The sequence below is a fragment of the Propithecus coquereli genome, unplaced genomic scaffold (genome assembly GCF_000956105.1).
Source record: "Propithecus coquereli isolate 6110/MARCELLA unplaced genomic scaffold, Pcoq_1.0 Scaffold177, whole genome shotgun sequence".
In the NCBI taxonomy this organism is placed as follows: Eukaryota; Metazoa; Chordata; class Mammalia; order Primates; family Indriidae; genus Propithecus; species Propithecus coquereli.
Window position 1 is genome coordinate 3,675,890 of NW_012142412.1, and position 23,274 is coordinate 3,699,163.

At 42.5% G+C, this 23,274-nt stretch overlaps 1 protein-coding gene across 2 annotated transcripts in view; it reads right to left on the reverse strand.

Annotated features, from left to right (window-relative positions):
- The window catches only part of NRP1 (neuropilin 1), a 135,149-nt gene that overhangs the window by 9,720 nt on the left and 102,155 nt on the right, over positions 1-23,274 (reverse strand). Inside the window, exons 9-13 of one of the 2 annotated variants that reach the window (XM_012642190.1) lie at positions 20,873-21,204; positions 15,438-15,582; positions 12,101-12,184; positions 7,584-7,643; positions 2,189-2,326 (exon numbers count right to left, since the gene is read on the reverse strand). In XM_012642190.1, coding sequence (XP_012497644.1) covers positions 2,189-2,326; positions 7,584-7,643; positions 12,101-12,184; positions 15,438-15,582; positions 20,873-21,204 — 759 coding nt within the window. Of the gene's footprint in view, positions 1-2,188; positions 2,327-7,583; positions 7,644-12,079; positions 12,185-15,437; positions 15,583-20,872; positions 21,205-23,274 lie in introns of both variants that reach the window. The other variant, XM_012642189.1, reaches the window with a different exon arrangement.

A 23,274-nucleotide genomic window follows, 5' to 3' on the forward strand; every position in this document is an offset into this window, starting at 1 on the left:
CTCCTATGTCACCTTTTGCCCTACTCTCTGGCCTCTGCTATTGGACACCCTCCCCCAACGGCACTGTAATCGCCTCCCACCCACAACCAGACTGTGAGGTCCTTCAGCGTGGGGACTTCCTCCTTCACTGGACTTCCAGTGCTCAACACAGCATCTGCCACGTAACAGGGCTCCTCAAATAACATTTGCTCGGGGAACCAGGAAAGATGCCAGATTTCAGGAATCCTCCATAAGGAGGAACATAGTTTCAGTCTTAAGAGGTCCAAGGCAGAAAACCACGTAAGTGGGATTCCTTGAAATAAACTCAACATTAAGTAGCAGGACGTTTTTCCTAGATAATGTTAATTATAAAAATACAAAACAAAACAAAACAAAAACTCAATGTCCGGTTTGCAAAGTGTCACCAAATAATACTATAAAAAAGTGCCAACTACTTTCTAACATGGGTCTGTGCACAGGAGCTATCGGTGTGTAGGGCACTTTTCATCTAGATTTTTTTTTTTTTCTATTAACAAGTTCCTGCCTTTCAGATGTCGGGCTCACCCATCTCTCTCAACAAATGATCGTGTTTCTAGAGCTGTGGGGGGCTCTTTCTAGTCAGAGCTGACCTGGCACTACAGCTGAGTAAATCTGGGTGGCTGGGAGAACAAAAGAGTCAAACCCTTCTCAAAGAATCACACTTCTCAGCTGGGAATCGAAGACAAGCCCTCCTTTTCTGATACTCCAACACACAAAGCACTGATATTTTGCCTTTCAAGGATTTTATCACAGTTCTGGGTCAGGAACTCTGTCTTCATTTTCTCAATTAGCACTTTACTTCTGCAAGCCTTTTAGCTTTTGTCTCTGGCTAACACAGCTTTTAACCTCCTTTGAATGTCAGATCCTACTGCGCTATTTTGCTTGACTCTGCATCAATTTTTCCACCATTACCGCCTTCATTTCGGCTAATTGCATTTAGTTAATTTGATGCCATTTCTATGTACAGTGCCACTTACAGTCAAAGTATTTTAAGTTTTCTAAAACTGCTTGTCTTAAGATTCAATTGAAAGTGTCTCAGAATTGAAGGAGTCCAATTTTATCCAATTTCCTTGTCATTCTCATTAGGCGAGGAGGTAGCCGCGGTGGAAGGAGGCCTATTCAACCTATTTAATGGTTATATTCACTGGGAAAAAGAGTGAACCACAAAAAGGAAAAGGCATGAAGTACTCTTGGCCCACTCATCGGCCCACTGACTCACACACCCGGAGCACCAGTGTGGGGAGAATTTAATGAGATTTCCCAGCATCAGCCAATGCCCCTCTGGGGTACCTTTTGGGAAGCCACTGCTTGAGTAAGCAGTCCTCCGTAAATGGAAGTTTGCGGATTGGGCATTTGATGCTTCTTTATGTCATACCTCAAGGAGGGTGATAAAAAGACCAGGAGGAAAACAGGATGGGACTGAATGAAAGAGTTCACTACAGTGGCTTCTGGCTCCCTCTGTCTCCCAACCTATACCTCCCCCAACAATTAATCTCAAAAAGAAAATAAGGCAGGAGCAGGACGGGTCGTGAGCTGGGGTGTAGTGAGGTTTCTACCTGCTCAGCAGAAATGGGCTCAACTTAAAAATCTTTTCCCGAAAGAATAAGAATGCCCACCCTGCCTTTTTCATCTCGGGGCCAAGAGAGAGCAAGCGCTAGGTTTGCTTATTGCTTCTTTAGATGTAAAAATGAATGAGATGCCATAATATATACCTGAACTTGCTTGAAAATCATCCAGAGTCAGGGATGAGAGAGGCAAAATAAGAGTCCTGTGATTTGTGATTTGGTAATTGCTGAAGCAGGGTTAGGTACCTACAGGGTTCATTATACTATTTCTTTTCTAGTTTTGAGTATGTTTGACATGGCCCATAATAAGAAGTCAGAAAAAGCACGAGATAAGTACCGATTCATACATTTCGTGTTTTCCAGGGAGGCCAATCAGTGGCCAAGTTTAATCAGCATTTATTCCTACTACTTGAACCAAGTATCTCTACTGGGGAAAGAGACCTTGTTAGTTCCAGAAAATTACAGCATGAGTCAATGCTTGTAGTATTTTCTAACTGCCCCCCCCCAAAAAAAACTCACAGGCAGCAGAAACCCTCTCCAGTAACACCCTCTCTGATTCAAAGAGAATTTGCAAAGCCATGAGGCCGCAGCGAGCTCTCTGTTACCTGTGTGATCCTGGATGGGTCCTGTTTTGCTGGTCAGCACACTCCACTTGAGTTGCACGTGATTGTCGTGTTCCCAGTGACAGAATGTCTTGTGAGAGCCCCAGCCAAATTCACAGTTAAAACCATATGTTGGAAACTCTTCCGTGGGTGGAAAGGAAAAATAGAGACAAGCAGAGAAAGACAAATTTAATCATTTCGGGTCAGAAAGGCCCTTAATTTTTTCATGGAAAGCACGATTTACACAACCTCACATCTGTTTGAAAATTCTGGGAAAGCCACAAAATCCAGGATTACCAGGAAACCAAAAGATGCATGAAGATGTCAAAATGTTTGCAAAATCACATTTAGTAAATTTTTCTTTTTTTTTGTCCAGCTTTAAAAAGATTATGCACTGCCTGACAAATTGGGTTTACATAAAATTTCCAGGAAAGCTACTTTTCAAAGCACGTATGTGACATCTGCCGAATCCTTCCTATTTCCACAATATTTAATATGAAAGGTACTCTGCTCTTGAGGATGAATCACATAAACTGACAGCCACCAATGAAAAGGATCTTAATTAGAGACTGACCCGTGAGCCTCAAAAGTCTGGAAAAGTGACTTGGCAAACTGCCTCGTCCTGGTCCCACCTCAACAGCTGATGCGTTAGTTCTTTAGTGTCAGGGTAGAAATCTCAGAAGCATTTTCATAAGATTATTATTATTATTTTCTTCTGTGCTTTCTAATCAGGTCGATTAAGTATAAAACTTTTTGCTTTTTTGGTGAATTTCTAAATTTACGTATAAATTGTTTGTCCCGCTTAAAACCTCAATGCAAGGTCATGAAAAGCCAAAGCACATTGAAATAGTGACCTATTTTTATTTTTTTAATGTTCAGCAAGCTTCCTTGGGAATCTGAGAAAGAAAGTGAATAGATTTGCAGGAACTGTTTGTCTCCCATGTCCTACAATGTGTTGTCTGATCACAGAGTTTTTAAAACTCATAGTCCTATTGTTTTTATGCGCCCTCTTTTTTCAAAAGGAGCTTTGCCTTTTAAGTATGGGAAGGATGAAATCATTGATACTTGGGATTTGTTTTGGTAAATGTAAGCGAACAATAAAAAATCATTCTAAAGATGAAATTCTCAGGCTTCTGCCCATCCCCCCCATATAAAGTGAAAGACACAAAAGCTCTGTTTTCTCTAATGAAGCTTCCCTTGTCATTGAGCTTAGGCAGTCCACAAGATGGCAGCATTGAAGCGGACAGGGAGGCGACCAGCGCCTCTGGCCAACTGAACTTAAAAATGAGCCTCAGAAGAATCCCTATGAACAATAAGGGAAGTCTGGTATTATATGCTGTATTTGTCTGAGACCATATCTCGCTGTGAGCTTTTCTTTAACTTGCCCAAGTGTTTAACACAAAACATCGCGCCTCCTCCTCGGAGCCTGGTCGCCAATGCCCCTCCCCCACTGTCACAATGGCAGGAGGAATTTTAATAGAAAGATTTACTGAACAGATAAGGGTGATTTACTTTGCATTTTTAGTATCCAAGGAACTCTTTTCAAGTGCTAATGTCAAATTGTGGAAGGAACCCACCCTGTGAATTGTCAAAACTGAGCAGGTTGGATTCTCCCAATGACAATGTCACCTCCCAAAGGGTGGACAGAGCCATATTGGGGAAGTAAACTGGCAAACTGTGGGAGGTACACCATGTGTACACTTACAGTTAGAGCAAAAGGGCTGTATTTCACAGCTATAGTGTCATTGGAGAGATATATTTCATGTCTAGTCTATCATAACCATGAAATAGGACTTCTTAAGGCATGAGAAACCCTCTTCAAAATTTACCACACTTTTGCACAGCAAGATTGAATTATGCAGATGAAGTACACTCGACTGAACGGTGACTGAATGGCCGAGCAACCTTGGACGTCAACGCCCGTTACCCTGGAATGTACTGTTGCATAATCTCATGGTAGAAAATGTTAATATTGGAAAATGTTAATGTGTGTGTGGTTTTGGTTTTTCTCCTTAAATGGACTTTATAAGACATGCACATACAGGAGGGCAGACAGCCATCCCAGCACATGCATTTCTGGTTATATTTGCCTGGGTAATACATTAAATTTCTTGTGTAGTACAGAAAACCACATTATCCATTATTGTGGCTATTAATATTCTGATGATATCATAAAATATATGAACTCAGATACTTCTGTAACGACTAGGACACAGAAAAAAATGTTTCAGGGATCTCTCCTCGCTGCAGAGAATGACAGTCCACCTTTACCTTCCAAGGTCCTTTCCAAGCCTGTGAATTTAACAAGGCGAACTCCTCTAACTTTTTGTATTTTACAGCTCTTTTATCTTTTTGTCTCCAGGATAAAACTTATGGCAATCTTATATTTAGAAGAAATGTTTTTAAATCAATGCATTTTGTTGTGGAGTGAGTAGTTCAATGTTGAACCTTCAAGCCTGGCTAGAAAGTCAATTAATTAATCACACAAAATACCCATAAACATTTATAGAAAGGAAAAAGAAAAAAAGAGAGAGAAAGAGACAAGGGCAGAGGAGAGGAGAAAAGGGGAAAGAAGGAAGAGGGAAAAAAAGTAAATGGATAAATGGATGAATGAAATAAAGAAATAAACATAGAGGACTATTGACTTTTAAGTTTTCAAAATACTACCCAGGCCCTGAAGCTGCATACAATTCTCATTAAATTCAATGGGAATAATCTGGCTAAATCCCTTCTTGACTCTTAAAAATAGCAGGAAACAATATTCTGAACTTAAAACAAATTTATAGCCTCTGAGTGCAAGCACCAGCTGTGCTTGCTGAACCCATCTTGCCTGAAGTTGAATCGTTAGCACCCTGTATATGCACAAGGATTTGATTTTTAAATCTCGTATTCCAAACTTCTATTGAGTATGGTAACTCGCTTACTCATAGATTGGTCTTTCAGTCCAAACAAGTGGAGGTGCCCGAGGCCCATGTAATCATAGGTTACGAACACCCTCTGAGCTGCCGTAGAAACAGTGGAAGATCTTCAGAGGCTAAGAGCCCTTGCTAGAGAGAGCTGGATTAAAAATGCAGGGTTTCTCATCAGTTCCTGGCAGACCATTAATAGCCTTTTATGCATCTGATTACAACCCAGACAGTATATGAATATTATATGCCCACCAAGTTTATTATATTGATAAGAATCCTCAAAATGAAATCTTAAGACTCTGCTTTAGTCTATAATGGCTTCAGCAAAAATTGAATTATGATGAAGGTTTAGGGGTCGACTCATTTGCTGCTGCTTGTGAAGATGCTTGGAGAACCTGAAACCTGCACAACAGTGTGGATTAAAGCATCAGTTAGGTGAATCCGACCACTGGTGGACACCTCAGAGCTGGCCAGCGGTAGACCTGACCTCTGACTCAAAGCATGCTCGGGTCCTTGTGCAGCGTTCTGTGCACAGGCTTAGCCAGAACATGACAACCAACAGAACTCCTCCCAAGGAGGTCACACTGTCTTTACAGACAAACAAGGACTTGGAGCCCAGACTCATGACCTCAGACAATGGAAAAACAGGAAACTAAGTCCATTCGCAAAGGACACTGGGCTGACCATGAAATTCACACTGGACTGGACCACCCCTGATCTGTAAGCCAGTGTGGTCTGAACTGAACTTGTTCCGACGCTGGGAGCAATGGGTCTTACTGGTTTCATGATTTGTTCACCTGCCCCCTGACCACAGTGGACCCTGTGAGAGGACTGACTGGCCTCTCTGCGAAGCCGTCATGGGAATGACCTTGAGATCATGTACAAATCAAACGTGTCAACAAAATCGTGTCTGCTCTGATAATATAGACCTGAAGGTTCAGGGAGGATTATCTCAGTTTTGGAATCTGACAGAACTTTCCATTTTCTCCACAGCTGTTGTTCACTTTCATTTTTTTTAATGATCCCTAGCTCTTTTAATAAGCAAGGAGAAGAGAGATGAGATGAAGCAAATTAGTTGGCAACTTTATAGTGGCTTTAATTACTTCTCTGGCAAGAGACGAAACTAAAACAACAGTAAAAATGTTTGCTACATGATCAGAACTTCATTTATTCACCTCGCCCCTCTTCCCTGTTCCAGAGGGTTGTGTAGAGGCCTAAGGCAGTTAGTGACCTTTCTCCACAACCATCCTGAGGGGTGAACCCTTAGGGAAGGTGGGAAGCCAGTGAGAGGCCGGGCTTCCTTCATGAGGGAGCTTCAGGGATACGAGGTGGCTACACCATCTCTGAAGGCCACATCTTACAACTTCAAAAGACATGTGCAGGATGACAGTGTTTTTGGCATTTAGGCAAATACTGTTTCTTCTTTTGGTATTTGGGGGTGTTTGTGCTGTGTGGTGGTAGCATCGGTTTTGTCAACCACAGGGCAACTCGGGGTTAAGTTCAACTGAAGAGAAGTTTGTTTTGCAGTTTAATCAGGTCGACAGTGACAGCGTCCTTTAAGGAAGCATACTAATTAGAGCAGCCCTTTCTACTTTCTGCTAGCCCGGTAGCGTCATACCGTTGAGGAAACATTGATACACACCACACGCCCCATTAATAAATGACTGTGGGGCCCAGGCTGAGTGAGCTTCCATAAAGGAAATGGGAGAAGCTGGAAAACTGACCTGTTCACCTTACTCTAATGGTTAACTTTAAAGTATTTAAAACCTCTGATTGTTTATACCCCCCGTTTCCCTCTGCGTGTGTCTGTGGGGAAGAATTTCACAGAATACTAACAAAAAACAAAAGCGCGCAAGGGGAAGGCCATGCTGCTTAACCATGGCTGGGCCCTGGTAAACAGCAAACTGTGGGCTCTAAAAGTCATTAGGCTTTTCTATTAATACAAGGATGAGGAGGTGCTGTTCCCAAGCGCGCTCCTCTCCCCGTGCACAACTACACACTGCGGTTTCCTGAACCCCATCCCGTGGCACACCCACTGGAAACGCTGTTGTAAAACTGCCAACTCCGTGGCAGACAAAACTGACAAACTTTGCCTGTCTTGGTTTTTGCAGGATCGTGATGAAAATAAATAGTCAGGCTGCGCTGCCTGCGCGATTTCCTTCTCCTCCAGTTTGCAAACACAGCCCATGTCCTAGATGTGCTGCTTTTAAACAAAGTATGTTACTCAGTTCCTTCCGTAGAGAGCTGGGATTGTCACCATTTGGCAATTACTGATGGGGAAGGAAATCTCGTTCCCTGCTGCATATACATGTGGATGAAAGGAGAGCAATATTTACGGCTCACGCTTGGAGACCAGATGCTGCGTGGCATCTCTCCTTCTAGGACTTTCGGGGAAACTGAAACCAACAAGCGTGGCAATGCGCTATTTTCGTGGGGGGAGGACATTCCAAGGACATGGAATATGCCACATTTTAGATTTTATTTCATACCTGATTGTATGGTGCTGTCTAATACTGTCGGCTTTTCTGTGCTCAACACGGTGGTACCACCTGAAAAACAGAAACATAAAAAAATAAGAAAATGGTAGATAATTTGCAGGAGAGAGATTTTGTATGCTTATATACACCTATCAGAGGCAAACATTTTCCAAAGAAAATCCCTTAATTCCAACAATAGTCATTGTTTCACTTATATTTTGCTTACCACAATATTAAGTACAAACAAACCGTTATTTTTTGTACCTAACACACTTTCTTTTTAAAAATTTTTAACTGTATGTATTTACAGTGTACAACATGATGTTTTGATATACATATACCTTGTGGAATGGCTGAATCAAGCTAATTACTGTATGCACTATTTCACATACATTTTTTGTGGTGAGAACACTTAAAATCTACTCTCCTAGCAAGTTCCAAGTGCACAATATATTCTAACACATTTCTTTGTAAAGCATGCAGAAGGCATGGAGAGTTGGAGACTTTGTTCCAAGGGCATTCTCTGATTCCCAGACTGAGCGTGGCATACAATTGCCGCAGTGAAAGGCAAAGGCCTCTGAATGTCCTCGGTGACTTGGGTATTAAACTTGACCCAGACCTCTGAGCTTCAGACTGTATTCCTCGGTTTCAGATGTGTGCCTTCAGGCAAGTTGCAAGGCCAGTCCCCACAATCTATTTAAAAAACTGGAAAACTGAAGGTTTAGTGTGGACGGTAGTGTTCCTCCTTTCATTGGCTGTTGTGGCTGTTTATTTTTCCCAGGGACAAACACTCTGCCCAGTATGTGGTTTGGAGAAGCTGTGGGAGGCAGCAGGAGAAGGGGAAGGGGAGAAACATTTCCTTTGCAGTCCTAGGGAACTGGGAGATTGAGAAAATAATACCCTGAACACTGTGTGCTTTCAATCGGTTGGGTCTACTTTGGCATTCCTGGTCGGGGAATTACTGAGATTTAGCTTCACCTTCTCTTATTCCGTGTCTTAACTCACCCATTTTCCATTCTTCATCATTATACTTCTGTTTCCAAGCAGTGTTCTTAAACTTGCCCAATCATAGGTATCACCTGATGCTCACTGAAATTGCAGTTTCCTATCGACCTATCCTCTCTAGACCTGAGAGCTAGAATCTCTGTGGGTAAGGCCTTGAAAATCTGTTTTTTTTTGAAAGCTTCTCAGGTGAGACTTATAATCTACCACATTTGGAAAACAGCAGTTTGCTGTTTATGACTGTGCTTGAGAAAACTTTTTCTCCTGTGTATTTGCGATGCAGATTATGGTTGGAGGTGGTCGGAGGGAGCCTGTTACCTTGAGAAAATACAGGACTAATTCAGGGTGAAGGAGTGAGGCAGGCCCAAGACTATCATGGAAAGTTCTGGAAGAGGTCATGAGCACTTTCCAATAGCATCAATCAATAAAGACTTGTGGCGATCTGTATCAGGGCCAGGCCTATGCTACAGCATCCATGGATCGGAAATCATGTCACATCCATAGCATGAATCAGCCGTAAAATCGTGCTCTTGGAATGGTCTTTGGATTTCTGAGCTAATCGACTACAGCAGCTACCCCTGATCTCCCAGCAAATATGCTGGATGAGTGGTCACACGTGTGCATGGCCTCAATAAGGCAGGCGGTGGGAAGAGAATTACATATATTACGGGTTAGGAAGGTGAATCTGTAATGGCAGAATTGGAGGGAGGCCAGAATACATTAACATTCTGTTCCCAGTGGGCTTAGAGGAGAAAGATTCAAGGTGAAAATTCACTTTTTAAAACCGATATGCATTATCAGTTTTGTTATAGGTTGGGGGCCAAATTCCGCTGTTGGGTAGACACACACACAGCTCCAATGTGAAATCTGGCCTCCTCGTGCCTTTGAAGCCAATTGTATTATCTAATGACTTCAAAGGCATTTGCAAATGAGTAACACTTCAAGGGAGAATTTTGACCTTGGCAAGCAAGTGTGGGTGAGCAAACTCTCTGCTTATTTCCATGCATTTGCTACCGTTCACCTGGAATTCAGAGCTGTTTGTAAATAATGAGCATTTTCCTACCATATTTCTCCCCCTCTGTATACAGATAAGTCAACCCAGGAGAAGAAATTAAATCAACACCCCCTGTCCTAAGAAACTAAATACCACCAAAGATGGTGCTGATCCCAATTTCCATGTTCCCGCCTACCCGGGTGAAAGTGAGAATGCTCACGGCTTGGTTTCATCACATTGAACACACAAAACTTGTAGTTCTCACAATAAATTCTGTAGTTGTGCCAGAATTAGCAAAAAGGATACAATGTGGCATGTGAGTACAGGGGGTGTGTTGTTTAGATGTAAACAGGTACCTGGGTTAGGTGAGCTCTTTGCTCCTTGCAAACAATTATATGTGAGCACATCCACTTTCAGAAAAGAATAACAAATGGCTTTGCAAAGTAAAATGAATTTTTTAAAAAGGAAAAATTGGCTGTCATGCAATAAATATGAAACATGAGAATGTCTTCTTAAAAATCACCTCTTCTTGACTGGGGGCTGGGGGGTGAGCATTAGCACTCTCAGAGGTTCTTAATATATGCAGGAATTTATAGAATTATTGAGAGAAACGTGCTGATCTGAGAAAATAACTTTTTTTTTTTGCCATGCTAATCTGTTAGAAAAAATTGGAATGAACTTTCTCCTACCTACCCAAGAAATAATTTAAACACTGTAGGTAAAAGCAAAACACTTTGTACTTTTAAAGGGTTGTCAGTGTTTCCACGATAAATGACCCATTTTCTGTGGTTTGTAACTCGCTGCCATACACAATTTGCTCCAGGCTAACATACTCGTCCCATTTCATTCAAAGGCTTCAGTTTCAATTGATTCAGTCATGAACTAATGCAAAAATGAGAAGGCTGGTTGTTCTGATATGAGGAGTAAATCTGTGGCTTTGTTTCTAATCAATATTAACTGACCACTTTAGAGTTTATAAAGAAAAAAGAACCCCCTCCACAAGAGGGCAATTGAAAAGTGTCTACTGTGACACTTTAGTCATTCTTTTTTATGACAAATTTCACCAAAGCTGTGTGATGGCGTCCACAAAATAGCCTGAGGTTTGTGGCAGGGTGTTTACAGGCAACCCCCAGAAGGTTCCAGAGGACCTGGGTCACCGAACGGTACTCTGTTTTTTCCATCAGCTATAGGGTTTTCAACTTGAACTTGGCATCTTAACATCTTACACAGAAAATGCCTCTGCATTAATTAAAGTAATTTTTGTGGCTTCTGGCTACTGATATACAAGATTTGCATTCAAAAGCCCATAGCAATGTGACATTTATTGGCCACACGAATGTTAAGTGATTATTCTAGAAATTTGGAAAGAGACAGCTTTAGGAGGTGGGATTTATATATAAACCCAGTTCATAGTACTAAATTTCTGGGCTAGATTTTTTTTTTTTACCCTTTCAATTTCAGAGTGCAGAGCTCTCTGGCTCTTTCTGAGATAAGCTTTTGAAATAGCTGGAAATATACTGCAGGACATTTCCTTCAAAAATCCTGCAGGATTTTGCACTAATGTGTTAGCCAATAACATGGCCTTATTATGAAGTTACATGGTAACGCCTTCAGTTTTGCCCATGGAAATTAATTATGTGGGCTGAGTCCCTTCTGGGTAAAAATACAGACCTGCATTCAAGGGCTCGTGTTTACTCTAAAATGAGAGTCAGACGCTATATGAAACCGCATTTGACCCGGGTGGCAGTCAAGGTCCCTTGATACCTTTTGCAACAATCGGGTGAAAATCCTAGTGCCTTGGCCAATTTCCAAATGGTGCAATCCCATTTCCCCACCTGCTTAACATTTCCTCTGCTATTCCAAAGTGGAGGAGAAAGTCACTTTCTAGCTTTTAGGGTTTTAGGAGATTAGGGAGTAATTCTATAGATTCATTAGTCAGGCGTTTGGCACACACCACCTCTGATATATTTGCTAGTCGGTGGTGATGCGAAAACAACTAATTCTGCCTTTGTAAATTTTAATGTAGATCGATTTACAAAATCCCAACTTAAAAGCTGCATTTCAAATATAAGCGTAATTTCATCAGTTAATTGGATAAAGAATTCACTCAAAAAAAACTTGACCTCATGAAAAAATGAAAATAAACATTCTAACGTGTGCGGTTACGTAGTGATGGCGCAAGTGTTATGGGAGGAGGAGAGGCTTAAAGATGAGGAATCAGTTTAGCACATTTAGCCATGGAGAAATTCTTACTCAGTTAAGACAACCCTAGCCTTTAGCTCTGAAAATGGCTCCAATTATTGTTTCAAATGGCTGTGGCTATTAAGAACAACTCGTTTAACATGGATGGCATGAGGCAATGAACATGCATGTGTTCTGGCAAGGAGGCCTTCCCTCCTGGGGCACCACCCGACGCCATGCAGAGTTACGAGCACACACACAGGCATTAGCTGGTCTCCACTACGACATGAACTGAAATGGCACAGCAATGGGATGAAGATGGTTTCTGCACCTGTGAGCTGGAAGTCATCACCTGTTCCACTGTGGCAGTTGGCCTGGTCGTCATCACACTCGTCCACCGGGTTCCCATTGGGAGTGGTTGGTCCAGCTGTAGGTGCTGAAACGAGATCCAAGGATTATTATCTCACACCTTCGAAATGTATTCTCAAGCCTTCGGCTGTTGGATCTGCTAAGGCTTTTGCAGAAAACTCTAATCTGCAGTAAGAAGGCCAGGCACATGGTTTGCTTCTCTTTCAGGAGCTAAATGTAGTTGGATTCTGCAGAATGCATCAGAGATTGCTTTTTTTTTTTTTTTTTTGGTATTTGATCCATATCTGCTGAGTTGGCTGCCTTAGCATTTTATATGTAGTTATCTATGTAAACATCCTTTTTTTCTGAAAAGCTCTTGAATTCTCACTGACTATTTATTCATGACCCTGGAGTCGAGAGCTTTGACGATAGAGATTTTGCCTGAACTGTTTTTCTTTTCATATTCAAGGTGCTGGAGAACTCACTTGTCATGAATTCTTTTATATTTGTAGTATTTACTAAGTTTGCTAAGTTTATATTATATTTTTCCCCCCAAAGGGAGTTTCAACATTCACATTTAGTACAATATTGTTCTTTTTTTAAAGGGTCATTCCATTTCTCTTTAAGTAGCTTCTCAACCTGTGAGCCCTGTCTCCAAAGCAGGTGTGTGAGAGAAGTTGTCTCAGATATCCTGAGGGTCATTTTACCTGAACCCTGGTAGGATTGCATTCCACTGCTGGTCGGTATTCCCATATCTTTGAATTTGTCGTTGAAAAGTAGCCAACATTAATCAAAGACTGCTTTTGAAGTCCCTTCAATTTAGTTCAGTCTATTTTTTTTTCAGTCTGTTACTCATTTTTGCAATCTGTTTAATATTTTACAGTTTTCGGCATTGCATTTCACTTTACAAGATTCAAGATAATGTACAGTTCTCTTGATGTTTGAGAACCAGACAAGATGCTGGGGTGCGGGGGGGAAAGGACTGTTCTCTGATAGCTTCTGGCCAGTAGGAATGTGCCAGAAACTGTTGCTTTCTCAATAAAAACGTGACACTGTTTGTTATGGTGCTTAAGTGCTGAGCAGAGTTACGACAAATGTGGAAACATAGCTAAGTTTCAACTTGTTCAACTGCCCAAGTACACACACCAATAATAACTGGGAAATCACCGTGTACAGATAACGTACACACCATTTAGGCGTGCAATCCAGACTTTGTAAAACGCATACGCATGTCTTCTGGGCTCTATTGACTGCTGTTACTGTATCAGTAGACGCCTTCCTCTCTGGCAATCCAGGTAGTTGTCTTCCCTAAGCTCTCCTTGCTCTTGATAATGTGCTACTTTTAAATATCTTAAACTCTCTATTCATTTTGCTGATTTTTCTGCAATCCTTATGGTGTTTCTAAAGGTGGAGTTCTACGTTGGAAGTGGCCCAGAGCACTGCCTACATTAGGTTGAAAAAAGTAGAAGGTGAATGATTTGTTTGCTCCAATTTTACTATTTGAAAAGATATTATCTTCTGTGGTTCTCTAATTGTTTCTTAAATATAAGTGCTAGCTCAAAATAGGACAGGCATGCATGGGGCTGGACTGGACTTTATCCCCTGTCTTTTTTAGGTCTCTCCTGTAGAACAAGGCCCAGAGTACATACTTAATAAGGGCCTGTTAATCAATATAAGGTAGAAGAAATGCACTCCCTTTCACCAACTGTGTTAAAAAGCTTTAACGGTACGTTACTTTCCCCAGATGTTGGTTTCTCATACAGCTCAGGGCAACTTCCTCACTTCTGTGAGTGCTTGGGAACATCTGCAGGCAAATCCCCTTCACCAACAGTTTCTACCTCACTACAGAGTTGACACTGGCAAACTGCCACCAGGCTCAGTCTTTTCAACCATCCATTCACTCCACCTCCTAAATCAGTGTTGCTTTCCAGAACCCAGGCAAAGACCTGCATTGGAGCAGCACACTCCCTTTTCCAGATGACCACACTTCCCGGGAAACTGAATGAAGGAATCTGCACTTAGTGCGGTCTGCCCGTCCCTCATTTTCTTGGCATCTTTGTCAAAGCCCTGGCACATGGTCATTCCTGGTGTGTGTTGATAGAGATCGGATGATTTAGAAGTCCAGGACGTGACTACAGATATGAAAACAACCATGCAGTAAAGAATGGGAGATAATGGCCTGCTTTTAAATAAACACATTGAAAAGTAGCTATGAATTATTCAGTAGTACGGTGATTGATAGCTGAAGAGTTTGTAGTGCATAATAAGAAAAGTTTTATGGTATTTAATGTGTTCAGAAATGTAATTACATTTGGGCAGCCCAAAACACAAGTAATTTTAAAACCACAAGAAGGAAATATTAAAAAGCATTCTTCAAAACTACTGTTAGCATCGATGCTCAATGGATTAACATCTAGATGCCCACAATAGTCATCCTTTGGGCTGGCCTGGAGAAGGACCTGTATGGAGATAGAGAGCTGGTGTAGGTAAGTCACATATGCCCAAATCTAAGGCAGATGGGAATTCTAGAGCACAAAGATATTAAACGGTACAATAACCAGCTCAAAACATTTATCTCATTCATTATATGTTAAAAGAGAGTGCAGTCCTGAGGTCAATGTGTGAACTGAATTTGTACTTGATATGACCTTCATAGAACAATCTGAGTGCATCTCAGTATGCAGTAACATCCCCAAAAAGGTGTCACTGTATTTTCATATACAATATCTCCTGTAAAGTTCTGTTTCTCTGCAGCAGCCTAAGAAATTCATCCAAGATAATGTGTCTTGATATCTTAGTCTGTCAAATGCTGCTTCCTGCCACTATGTGATGCTAGTCAACACTGCAGACAGAAACTGGATCAGACACACACCTCTACACAATATTTAAAAAGGCAAAGGAATGAGTGGTTGCCAGGAGTCAGGGGGAGGAGCAAGTGGGTTACCTGCTTAGTGGGTGTGGGGTTTGACTTTGGAGCGATGGAAATGTTTTGGAACTAGATATAGGTGGTGGTTGTACAGCTAAATTGTGAATTCACTAAATGCTATTAAGTTAAAATGGTGAATTTTATGTTATGTGAATTTTACCTTAGTAAATTATTTAAAAAAAAAAGTTGAGAGAGACAACCGCATAGAATCTGAGGACAGTCATACAAGCAACCAAGACAAAAGTAGTACGTGTCAGAGTGTTGAGTCGCCCTGCCCGGCAGGCTGAGAGATGCAGGGTCACCCAGGGGGGAAAAGGGTGGCAATTTGGGACAGCACCATCAGGGGCATAGATGCATGAAAAAGGAAATAAAAAACAAATAGGGAATGAGAAGGGACTCTGGAAATTGTAATTACCTTCCACTTCACAGCCGAGCAGCTCCATTCTCAGCCCTAACCCGCCATGAGTGGCTCTCTCGGGGTAGATTCTGATGAATCGTGTGGAAAGAGCTGGAAAAGTCCGCAGCTCAGGTGTGTCATAGTTGTTGTTACCCTCGAAAGACTGTGAAGCATGAAAAACACAGGTCATTAAGACAGAAAAAAAAAAAAAGATAAGACCTCCCGTTCGGCAGTTGTTTCTTCCCTCCTTTAGGACTCTGAGTGCAGCAGAGAAAGAATGGCTGACATCGTTTTCATCAATGAGAAAGAAAAAACAATTAAACCTTCTCTACGAAGTGACAGATGTCATTTCTAAGAAAGGTCCGAGGATACATGGAGGCTCTACCAGGAGCCAAGGATTTAATGAGACATGTTTTTAAATGATAGGCTCATACCCCTTGGAGAAGTGACACTTTCATCACTTCCTTGAGGTGGAGGAAGAGAACTCGGCAAGAGAATTTGCCATTTTTTCGGAGCTTCTAATAGACACCCCATTTTCCATACATATTCCTGTGACATTCTCTTAAATGAGAGGGTCCTAGTTGTGCTACAACTTGGCCCTCTAGAAGAGGGAAGAATTATTAAGAAATATCTGAAGTAGGAGATAGTAAATTTAATGCAGCGCAAAGGCTGTTTATTCAAGAACTTGGGTTGTTCCAAACCACTGAAATTTCTGTTTACTTAAGACGTATCACCAGTTGGAGTCATTTGTAGATAAAAGACCGTCTCGTGTCAGGAAAGTACCAAGGGCCCTGACAGCAACGTTCTGATTCCTGGTTGAATTGTGAGATGAGTTGGCACCTCTTTTGAAGCACGTCCAGCTTGAAGTCACTGTGACGCTTTTCAGGAGCCCAGGCCACCCACGGCCAGTCTGCTGTTGGATAATAGTATTTCCCTTTTTTCATTGACAGGAAAGTCAACCACCTTGAGTGGAATCATAAGAAAATGGAGCAATGACTAGGTGGGTTTTCTTTTCCAAGAAATGGATAAGTCTCACTATATCCTCTTCTCCCAACACCATTCTTTATCCCATGCAGAAGGTGAGAAGGAGAGGGGGATTAGAAAAATAAAATAGTTTTATCATTGGGAATGTCCTTTTTTTGTATATATCAAATACTGTATGATGTTTACTGGTGTAAGGCATTGTTCTAAGTGCTTAAAATATATTAACTCATTTAGTCCTCAAAACAATACTAGATAAATTCTAGTATTACCTTCCTTTTACAGATGAGGAAACTGAGGCACAAAGCAGACAAGCAATTTGCCATGGCCATACAACTAGTAAGTGGTAGAGCCAGGATTCAAATCTAGGCAGGTTTTTTTTTTTTTTTTTTTTTTTATGACAGAGTCTCACTCTGTCACCCCAGCGAGAGTGCAGTGGCATCATCAAGCTCATGGCAACCTCCAACTCCTGGGCTCAAGAAATCCTCCTGTCTCAGCCTCCTGAATAGCTGGGACTACAGGTGTGCACCATGATGCCCAGCTAATTTTTTCTAAGTTTTTGGTAGAGACGGGGGCCTCGATCTTGCTCAGGCTGGTCTCGAACTCCTGAGCTCAAGTGATCCTCCTGCCTTGGCCTCCCAGAATGCTAGGATTACAGGAGTGAGCCACTGAACCCAGCCTTTTTAAATTTTTAAATTTTTTTGTAGAGACGGTGGGTCTCATTATGTTGCCCAGGCTGGTCTCGAACTCCTGCCTTGGCCTCCCAAAGTACTGGGATTACAGGCTTGAGTCACTGCCCCTGGCACACCTAGGCGGTTTTAACTGGTGCCCATAACCACACCACACTGATGCCTCTGCCCTTAGAAATCATCTAGTTGAGTCTCCTCTTTTTTTCAGGTGAAAACACCACGATCCAAGAAACATCTATGCCTAAAGCTACACATTTAGTTTCATTAATTTGTCTTCAATTTGATGCAAATTGGGCTACGAGACCTGGTAGATCAGATAGGGTGGCTGGCCCTCCCTAGGGCGTGCCAGTCAGGAGTGAGAACTGTGCCCAGTGTCTGGGTTGAGACATCATAAACCAGTCGAAAATGGGCTCATTCAGTGGTGGAAATGTCATGACAAGATAATGGAAGCATGTGAGTGAAGACAGACAGATTGGGTTAGGCTGTAACAGAATGGGGGGGGGGGTTCTGAGTTCTAGAAGGAAATTAATTGGCTTTTTCCAACTCAGAAAAGCCTCTAGGAATTTAAAACTGCATTGCTAACATAGACCTGCCTCTTCCAATCAAAGTTCCCTTCCATTTTTTTTTTTTATCAAGAGTAAATTCACTATTGGGGTTCTGCAACCTTGATAGAACTGCGATTGCTGCCAGTAATTGAGAATTTGACATATATTATTGTTAGGCCCAATTAAGTTGTTGTCAGTAAGATACTAATTATAATGAAAATACCATTACTACACATGCAAGTTCTGTCTATTTAATATAGCTCCAAAGATCGTAGCAAAAAAGCATTTCTATCTATGGCATCCCAGGCTCATCTCTTAATTTTAACTTGATCAAAGAATTAATGCAATGTAAATACATTATAAAAGCTGTCAGTGGTAGCTAGGAAGAATATTAGCAATGAAAACCCATATGGAACTAAGCTAACTTTGATAGCGTAAACTTGCTTTTGATTCTCTTTGTGTTCTGTCGCTAATTATGTTTTAGACGATGAGAGCTTTAGAGTGTTTGGATTTTCTATCTGTTCCTGAAAAGTCTAGTTAAAAGACTTGGATATAGCTTGTCCACCACCCATTATTTAGGGGCAGGGAGTAAGTATAGGGGAAACCGAATATTTGTTTTATTTTTACATTAAAAAGTACTTGGCATCCTAAGCAGGTGACCTTCATCTGTAAAATTAAACATAGCATGTTTTAAATGTCTTTATATAATTAAATAATATATGCTGCTCTAAAATGAAAGGTTTTACCGGTTTCCTTTTTCATCTTAGAGATTTTATTTCAGTGGAAGGGTGTGCTGGGAACCACAGATGAGGCTCTATATAAACAATTTAGAAGCTTTTATGGTTTTCAACATCACAGGAGGATGATAATGATGGATAAGATCCTGTTTTAGGCATAAACCCTAAAGCATCCATCCAATCTTGAATTGAGTATTCTGTTAAAGCTGAAAAAGGTGTGTAGGCTTCCCGTGGAATTCCATACTCAGTCTGCTACAATAGAGCAACGGCTTTAGACTGGATCGCAGACGCGTGGCTCAGACAAGAGACGGGGAAACGTATGACGCGCCCTGTCAAAAACATATGGTGATTTGTTTTCTTTCTCTCTCGGAACCCTGGTGTTGCAGAACATGTCACACCAGCGCACGCTGCCACGGGCGGCAGCAGGAAGTTGTTGATCTGCGGCATGTTCACACTTTCTGACGGAGTCACTGTGCCGCTCACCGCGTCTTAGAAAGGTTCAGCTCATAAGGGAACTCCTGTTTCTGGTGTTTATTTTACTTTCTCTTTCCCCCAAACAGGAGAGACAGATGTAGAAGGGGACAACGAAATGGACACGAGAAAGAAGGTAGCTGCACATATAAATACGACATGGAAAATGTTTTAAAAACCACAAGTGAAGGAGGGGAGAGGTGGAGAGAGATCTGTACGTTTCCGACAGCACTGGCCCTGTTGCCCTGTCAGTGGTGGGCTGCTCTGGGCCTGACCCACAGCCCACGGGGGACAGGGTGATCCCCTCAGAGCCCCACATCTGGAGGGAGTGGGAGCTGGCGGCAGCACAGCTTGTTTCCTGCCTGCAACGCCTCTGGCTGGCCTGAGTCACTATATTAAGCCATATTCCCACACTTGCTTAGAGTGGGACTGAGGATAATTAATATTCCCTCCAACGAGCTAAACATCTTCTTTCTTCACGAGAGGAGTAGGTCCAGGGCAAAGCAGCGATGGAAAGGCTAAGACCAAAAGGCCAACTGTGTTGGTGTGAGAAGTATCCTCAGCCCAATACAATTCCCACACTGCTGACAGAACCTAGACTGCTGATTGCGGGTGGGTTGTTCGTTATTGGAATCCTAAACGAGTTTCCAGGCCACCCAGTATACTCCTGGGCATCCTTTCCAAGTTGGTGTTGTGTGCTCAGGAAATGCAAATGAATTTCACCACCAGCCTAAGTAAAACATAATTACTAAAGTGGATTTGATTGGTTAAAAAATTATACCATATATTTTGGTGAATGTTGGAATATTTTTATATTAAGATTCCCTTCTCTTTCATTTCACTGGATTATCAAGAGATCAACTGCATTTCAAAAGGCTTCGATGCATATAAAATATACTTAAGCAATATTCACAATAGCTAAAAGGTGGAAGCAACCCAACTGTCTGTCAATGGAGGAGGGAATAAACAAAATGTGGTCTATGTGAACAATGGAATATTATATGGCCTTAAAAAGCATGGACATTCTGACACATGCTACAACATGGATGGTCCTTGAAGACATTATGCAAAGAAACATAAGCCATTCACAAAAGGACAAATACCTTTCAAGGCTCCTAGAGTAGTTGAATTCATAGAAACAGAAAGTAGAGGGTAGTCACCAGAGGCTGGGTGGGGGTGGATGAGAGTTGTTGCTTACTGGGTATGAAGTTGTAGTTTTGCAAGAGGAGAAAGTTTAGGAGATTAGTTGCACAGCAATATGAACATACTTAACAGAACTGAAGTGTACAGTTGAAAGGTTAAGATGGTAAATTTTATATTATGTGTATTTTATCACAATTAAGAATTTTAAAACATGCTGGGCACAGTGGCTCACACTCGTAATCCCAGCACTTTGGGAGGCCGAGAGGTGGGAGGATAGCTTGAGGTCGGGAGTTCGAGACCAGCCTGGGCAACATGAGACCCCCGTCTCTACAAAAAATTAAAAAAAATTAGCTAGGTGTGGTGGCATGCACTTACAGTACTAGCTACTCGGGAGGCTGAGGCAGGAGGATTGCTTGAGCTCAGGAGTTCAAGGTTGCAGTGAGCTATGACTGCGCCACTGCACTCCAGCCTGGGCCCTGTCTCCAAAAAAAAAACCCAAAAAAACAATTAAACTAGGGGCGGGGGAGAGAAGAGGAAAGGGAGACCCAAGTGACAAGAGTGACATCTTCAGAGAGGATCTGAGGCCTTGCTGGGCTGTACCCTCAGTCCAGGGCTGCCCTGTCCCCTGTCTGCGTGTGGAGCTGTCTGTCCTTCCCCACACGGAGGGAAAGGGGACCAGCAACGCGATTTTTTTGCACATTATCTGGGACATCATTTTCCGCACCATGTTCCTGTCTTCCCTGGAATCGGGGGTCTTACTGACACTGTCACACACCTCCTCTGATCTCATGGCTGGAAGGAAATAGGAAGTCGCACTTGCTCAGGAAAATGCCTTGACTGAAGTCAAGGATGTCAGGACCGACTTCCTCGCGGCCTGGAGCCCTTACCTTCGCCTTGCGCTTGCTGTCGTCCATGATCATCTTCCAGTCCGAGCCATTGTTGCTGTACCCGACCTTGAACTTCCTCATGAACACCTTGTTCTCTCGGTGCTTCCCGCCCTGAATGATGACGCCACGCACGATCCTCTCCTCTCCCAGGTCCACCTGGAGCCACTCGTTTACGTAGGGATGAGGCGTGGGTGGCAGGGCCCAGCCCGAGCGACTGGTCACCAGGCGGATGTTTTCGGGCATCCAGTTTCTGTCCGCTTGGTTCGATGCTGTAATCTGGGAGTCAGAAATAAGTCCAGACACCATGCCCAGCATTCCAGAGCAAGGGTAATCTAGGAGGTGGAATGAAATGGATAATGTAAAATGATTTTCTGGGAGACTCCGTGCTTAGAAAGAAAATACAACGTATTGGGTGAAGACAGGGTTTTATACCCATTCATATAACATTTTCAATTTCTGGATTCTTTTACGGCAAACTGCAGCCTCCCCTTCCCCAAGCCTTCCTCCTGCTCTTTCAGAACTCCCCTCCCTACACTTCCATCCCAGTAGATAATATTGTCAATAAGAGCATAAACTTCCCCTCTTTTGAGGTCTTCCAAGTTTAATGTCAAACTATGGATGTTCCAGTCTCTCTGGTAACCGGAAGTTATCCCCAGCTCAAGTATAGGACCCGCCCCAAACCCCAGTTTATGATGGGCTGGAAATATGTAAAAAAAATAAATCCAACAGCAAGAAAGTTGCTGAAACAAAGGTAAAAAGATGGGGATACGGAGGTAAAAGGAAAGAAAGTGTGTGACTCAGCCTGGAAAGGCAAGAGGGGAACCCCCAGGGGAGGTGGCGTCTGGATGGGTGTGGAAGGACAGTGCCTGTCTTCTCCCCAGCTGTCCTCCCTCCCACCCTGACTTCTAGTTGCATGAGGGACTTTCCACATGAATGTCCCGTTGTCATTGCAAATATACCAGATCCAGACTAAGACAGTCCTTTCCCCTCAACACTGAATCCCTTTACTGAACCCTGTATTTACTTATTTATTTATTTTTTTGTTTTCAGACTGAGTCTCCCTCTGTCACCCAGGCTGGAGTGCAGCCGTACAATGATAGCTCACGGCAACCTCAAACTCCTGGGCTCAAATGATCCTCCTGCCTCAGCCTCCCGAGTAGCTGGGACCACAGGTGAGAGCCGCCACACCTGGCTAATTTTTTCTATTTTTAGTAGAGATGGGGTCTTGCTCTTGCTCAGGCTGGTCTCCAACTCCTGACCTCAAGCAGTCCTCCTGCCTCAGCCTCCCAGAGTGCTAGGGTTACAGGTATGAGCCACCGCGCCCGGCCTCATGTCATTACTTGACTCAAACTTTCACTGCCTGCTTGCCTAGGAATTGTGTGTGTATTTTTCAACCAGGCCTGCAAAGGCCTTTCACGCCATGGCCTTACGATGTCTCTCCTCATCCACCCCTTTTGCTAGAGCCAACTAAGACGAAACACTTCCTCACCTCTGGGGATGTGGAGGCTTTCCTTCTACTCCTCTCACAGGGTACTCCTCATCGTCTGCCCTTTCCTGTCTCTGAATTGTTTAAAATAGTGACCTATGCTCAGATGCCACGTCATCTATTCGGTTTTTCCAATCTCTGCAGCTGGACACAGTTTCCCTTTTCGGGGACTCTTCCCAGCGCTTTACCTGCATTTCTCACACGCTGCATATATGTAGTTCTGCGAATTGCTGCTCTTTGCCTCCCAAGATTTTCACTTCTTTGAGGACATGAACCAAGTCATATTTTTCTCTTTTCTATGATGCATTATGCCCTATTTTATACACAGTATTTGCTCAACAAATATTTGCTGAATGAATCAACTTATTAATACAATAAAAGGCAGCTGTCGTTTTCTCGAGTACTCTTTCCTGTAATTCAGCCACAGCATTTGCTTCGGGCTGGGATCTGGAAACCAAGAATAAACTCAATGGGAATTAAGAAAAGATTTACAAAAACGATTTTACCAAGGGACCAGGAAACCGTAATGTTAAAAATAGAAGTCCCATGTTTTGGCCACTGTGGTCATACCTGCCTGATTCAAAACCAGCTTTCATAAAGGCAATGTGTAGCTGGTAATGGGGACCAGATGTCACCATGTGGGAGAAAATATCATTAACTTGAATATTTTAAGGAGAGCAGAACCGTCACCGGATTAATGCCCTTTCCCTAGTGCGGAGCTGGCCGGGTCACAGTTTACAGATCCACAAACCCAGTGGTGCCACCTCCCCTGCAGCCAACAGACCCATGGTGCAGGGAGACTACATCCCTTCCGTCCATCTGCCTGATGTGAAAAAGAAACCAATAAAGAGGCCCCTTGCTTGGCCTTTTATTGAAAACCTGTCACCAATTTTTAAGAACGATGAGAAGAAAAATT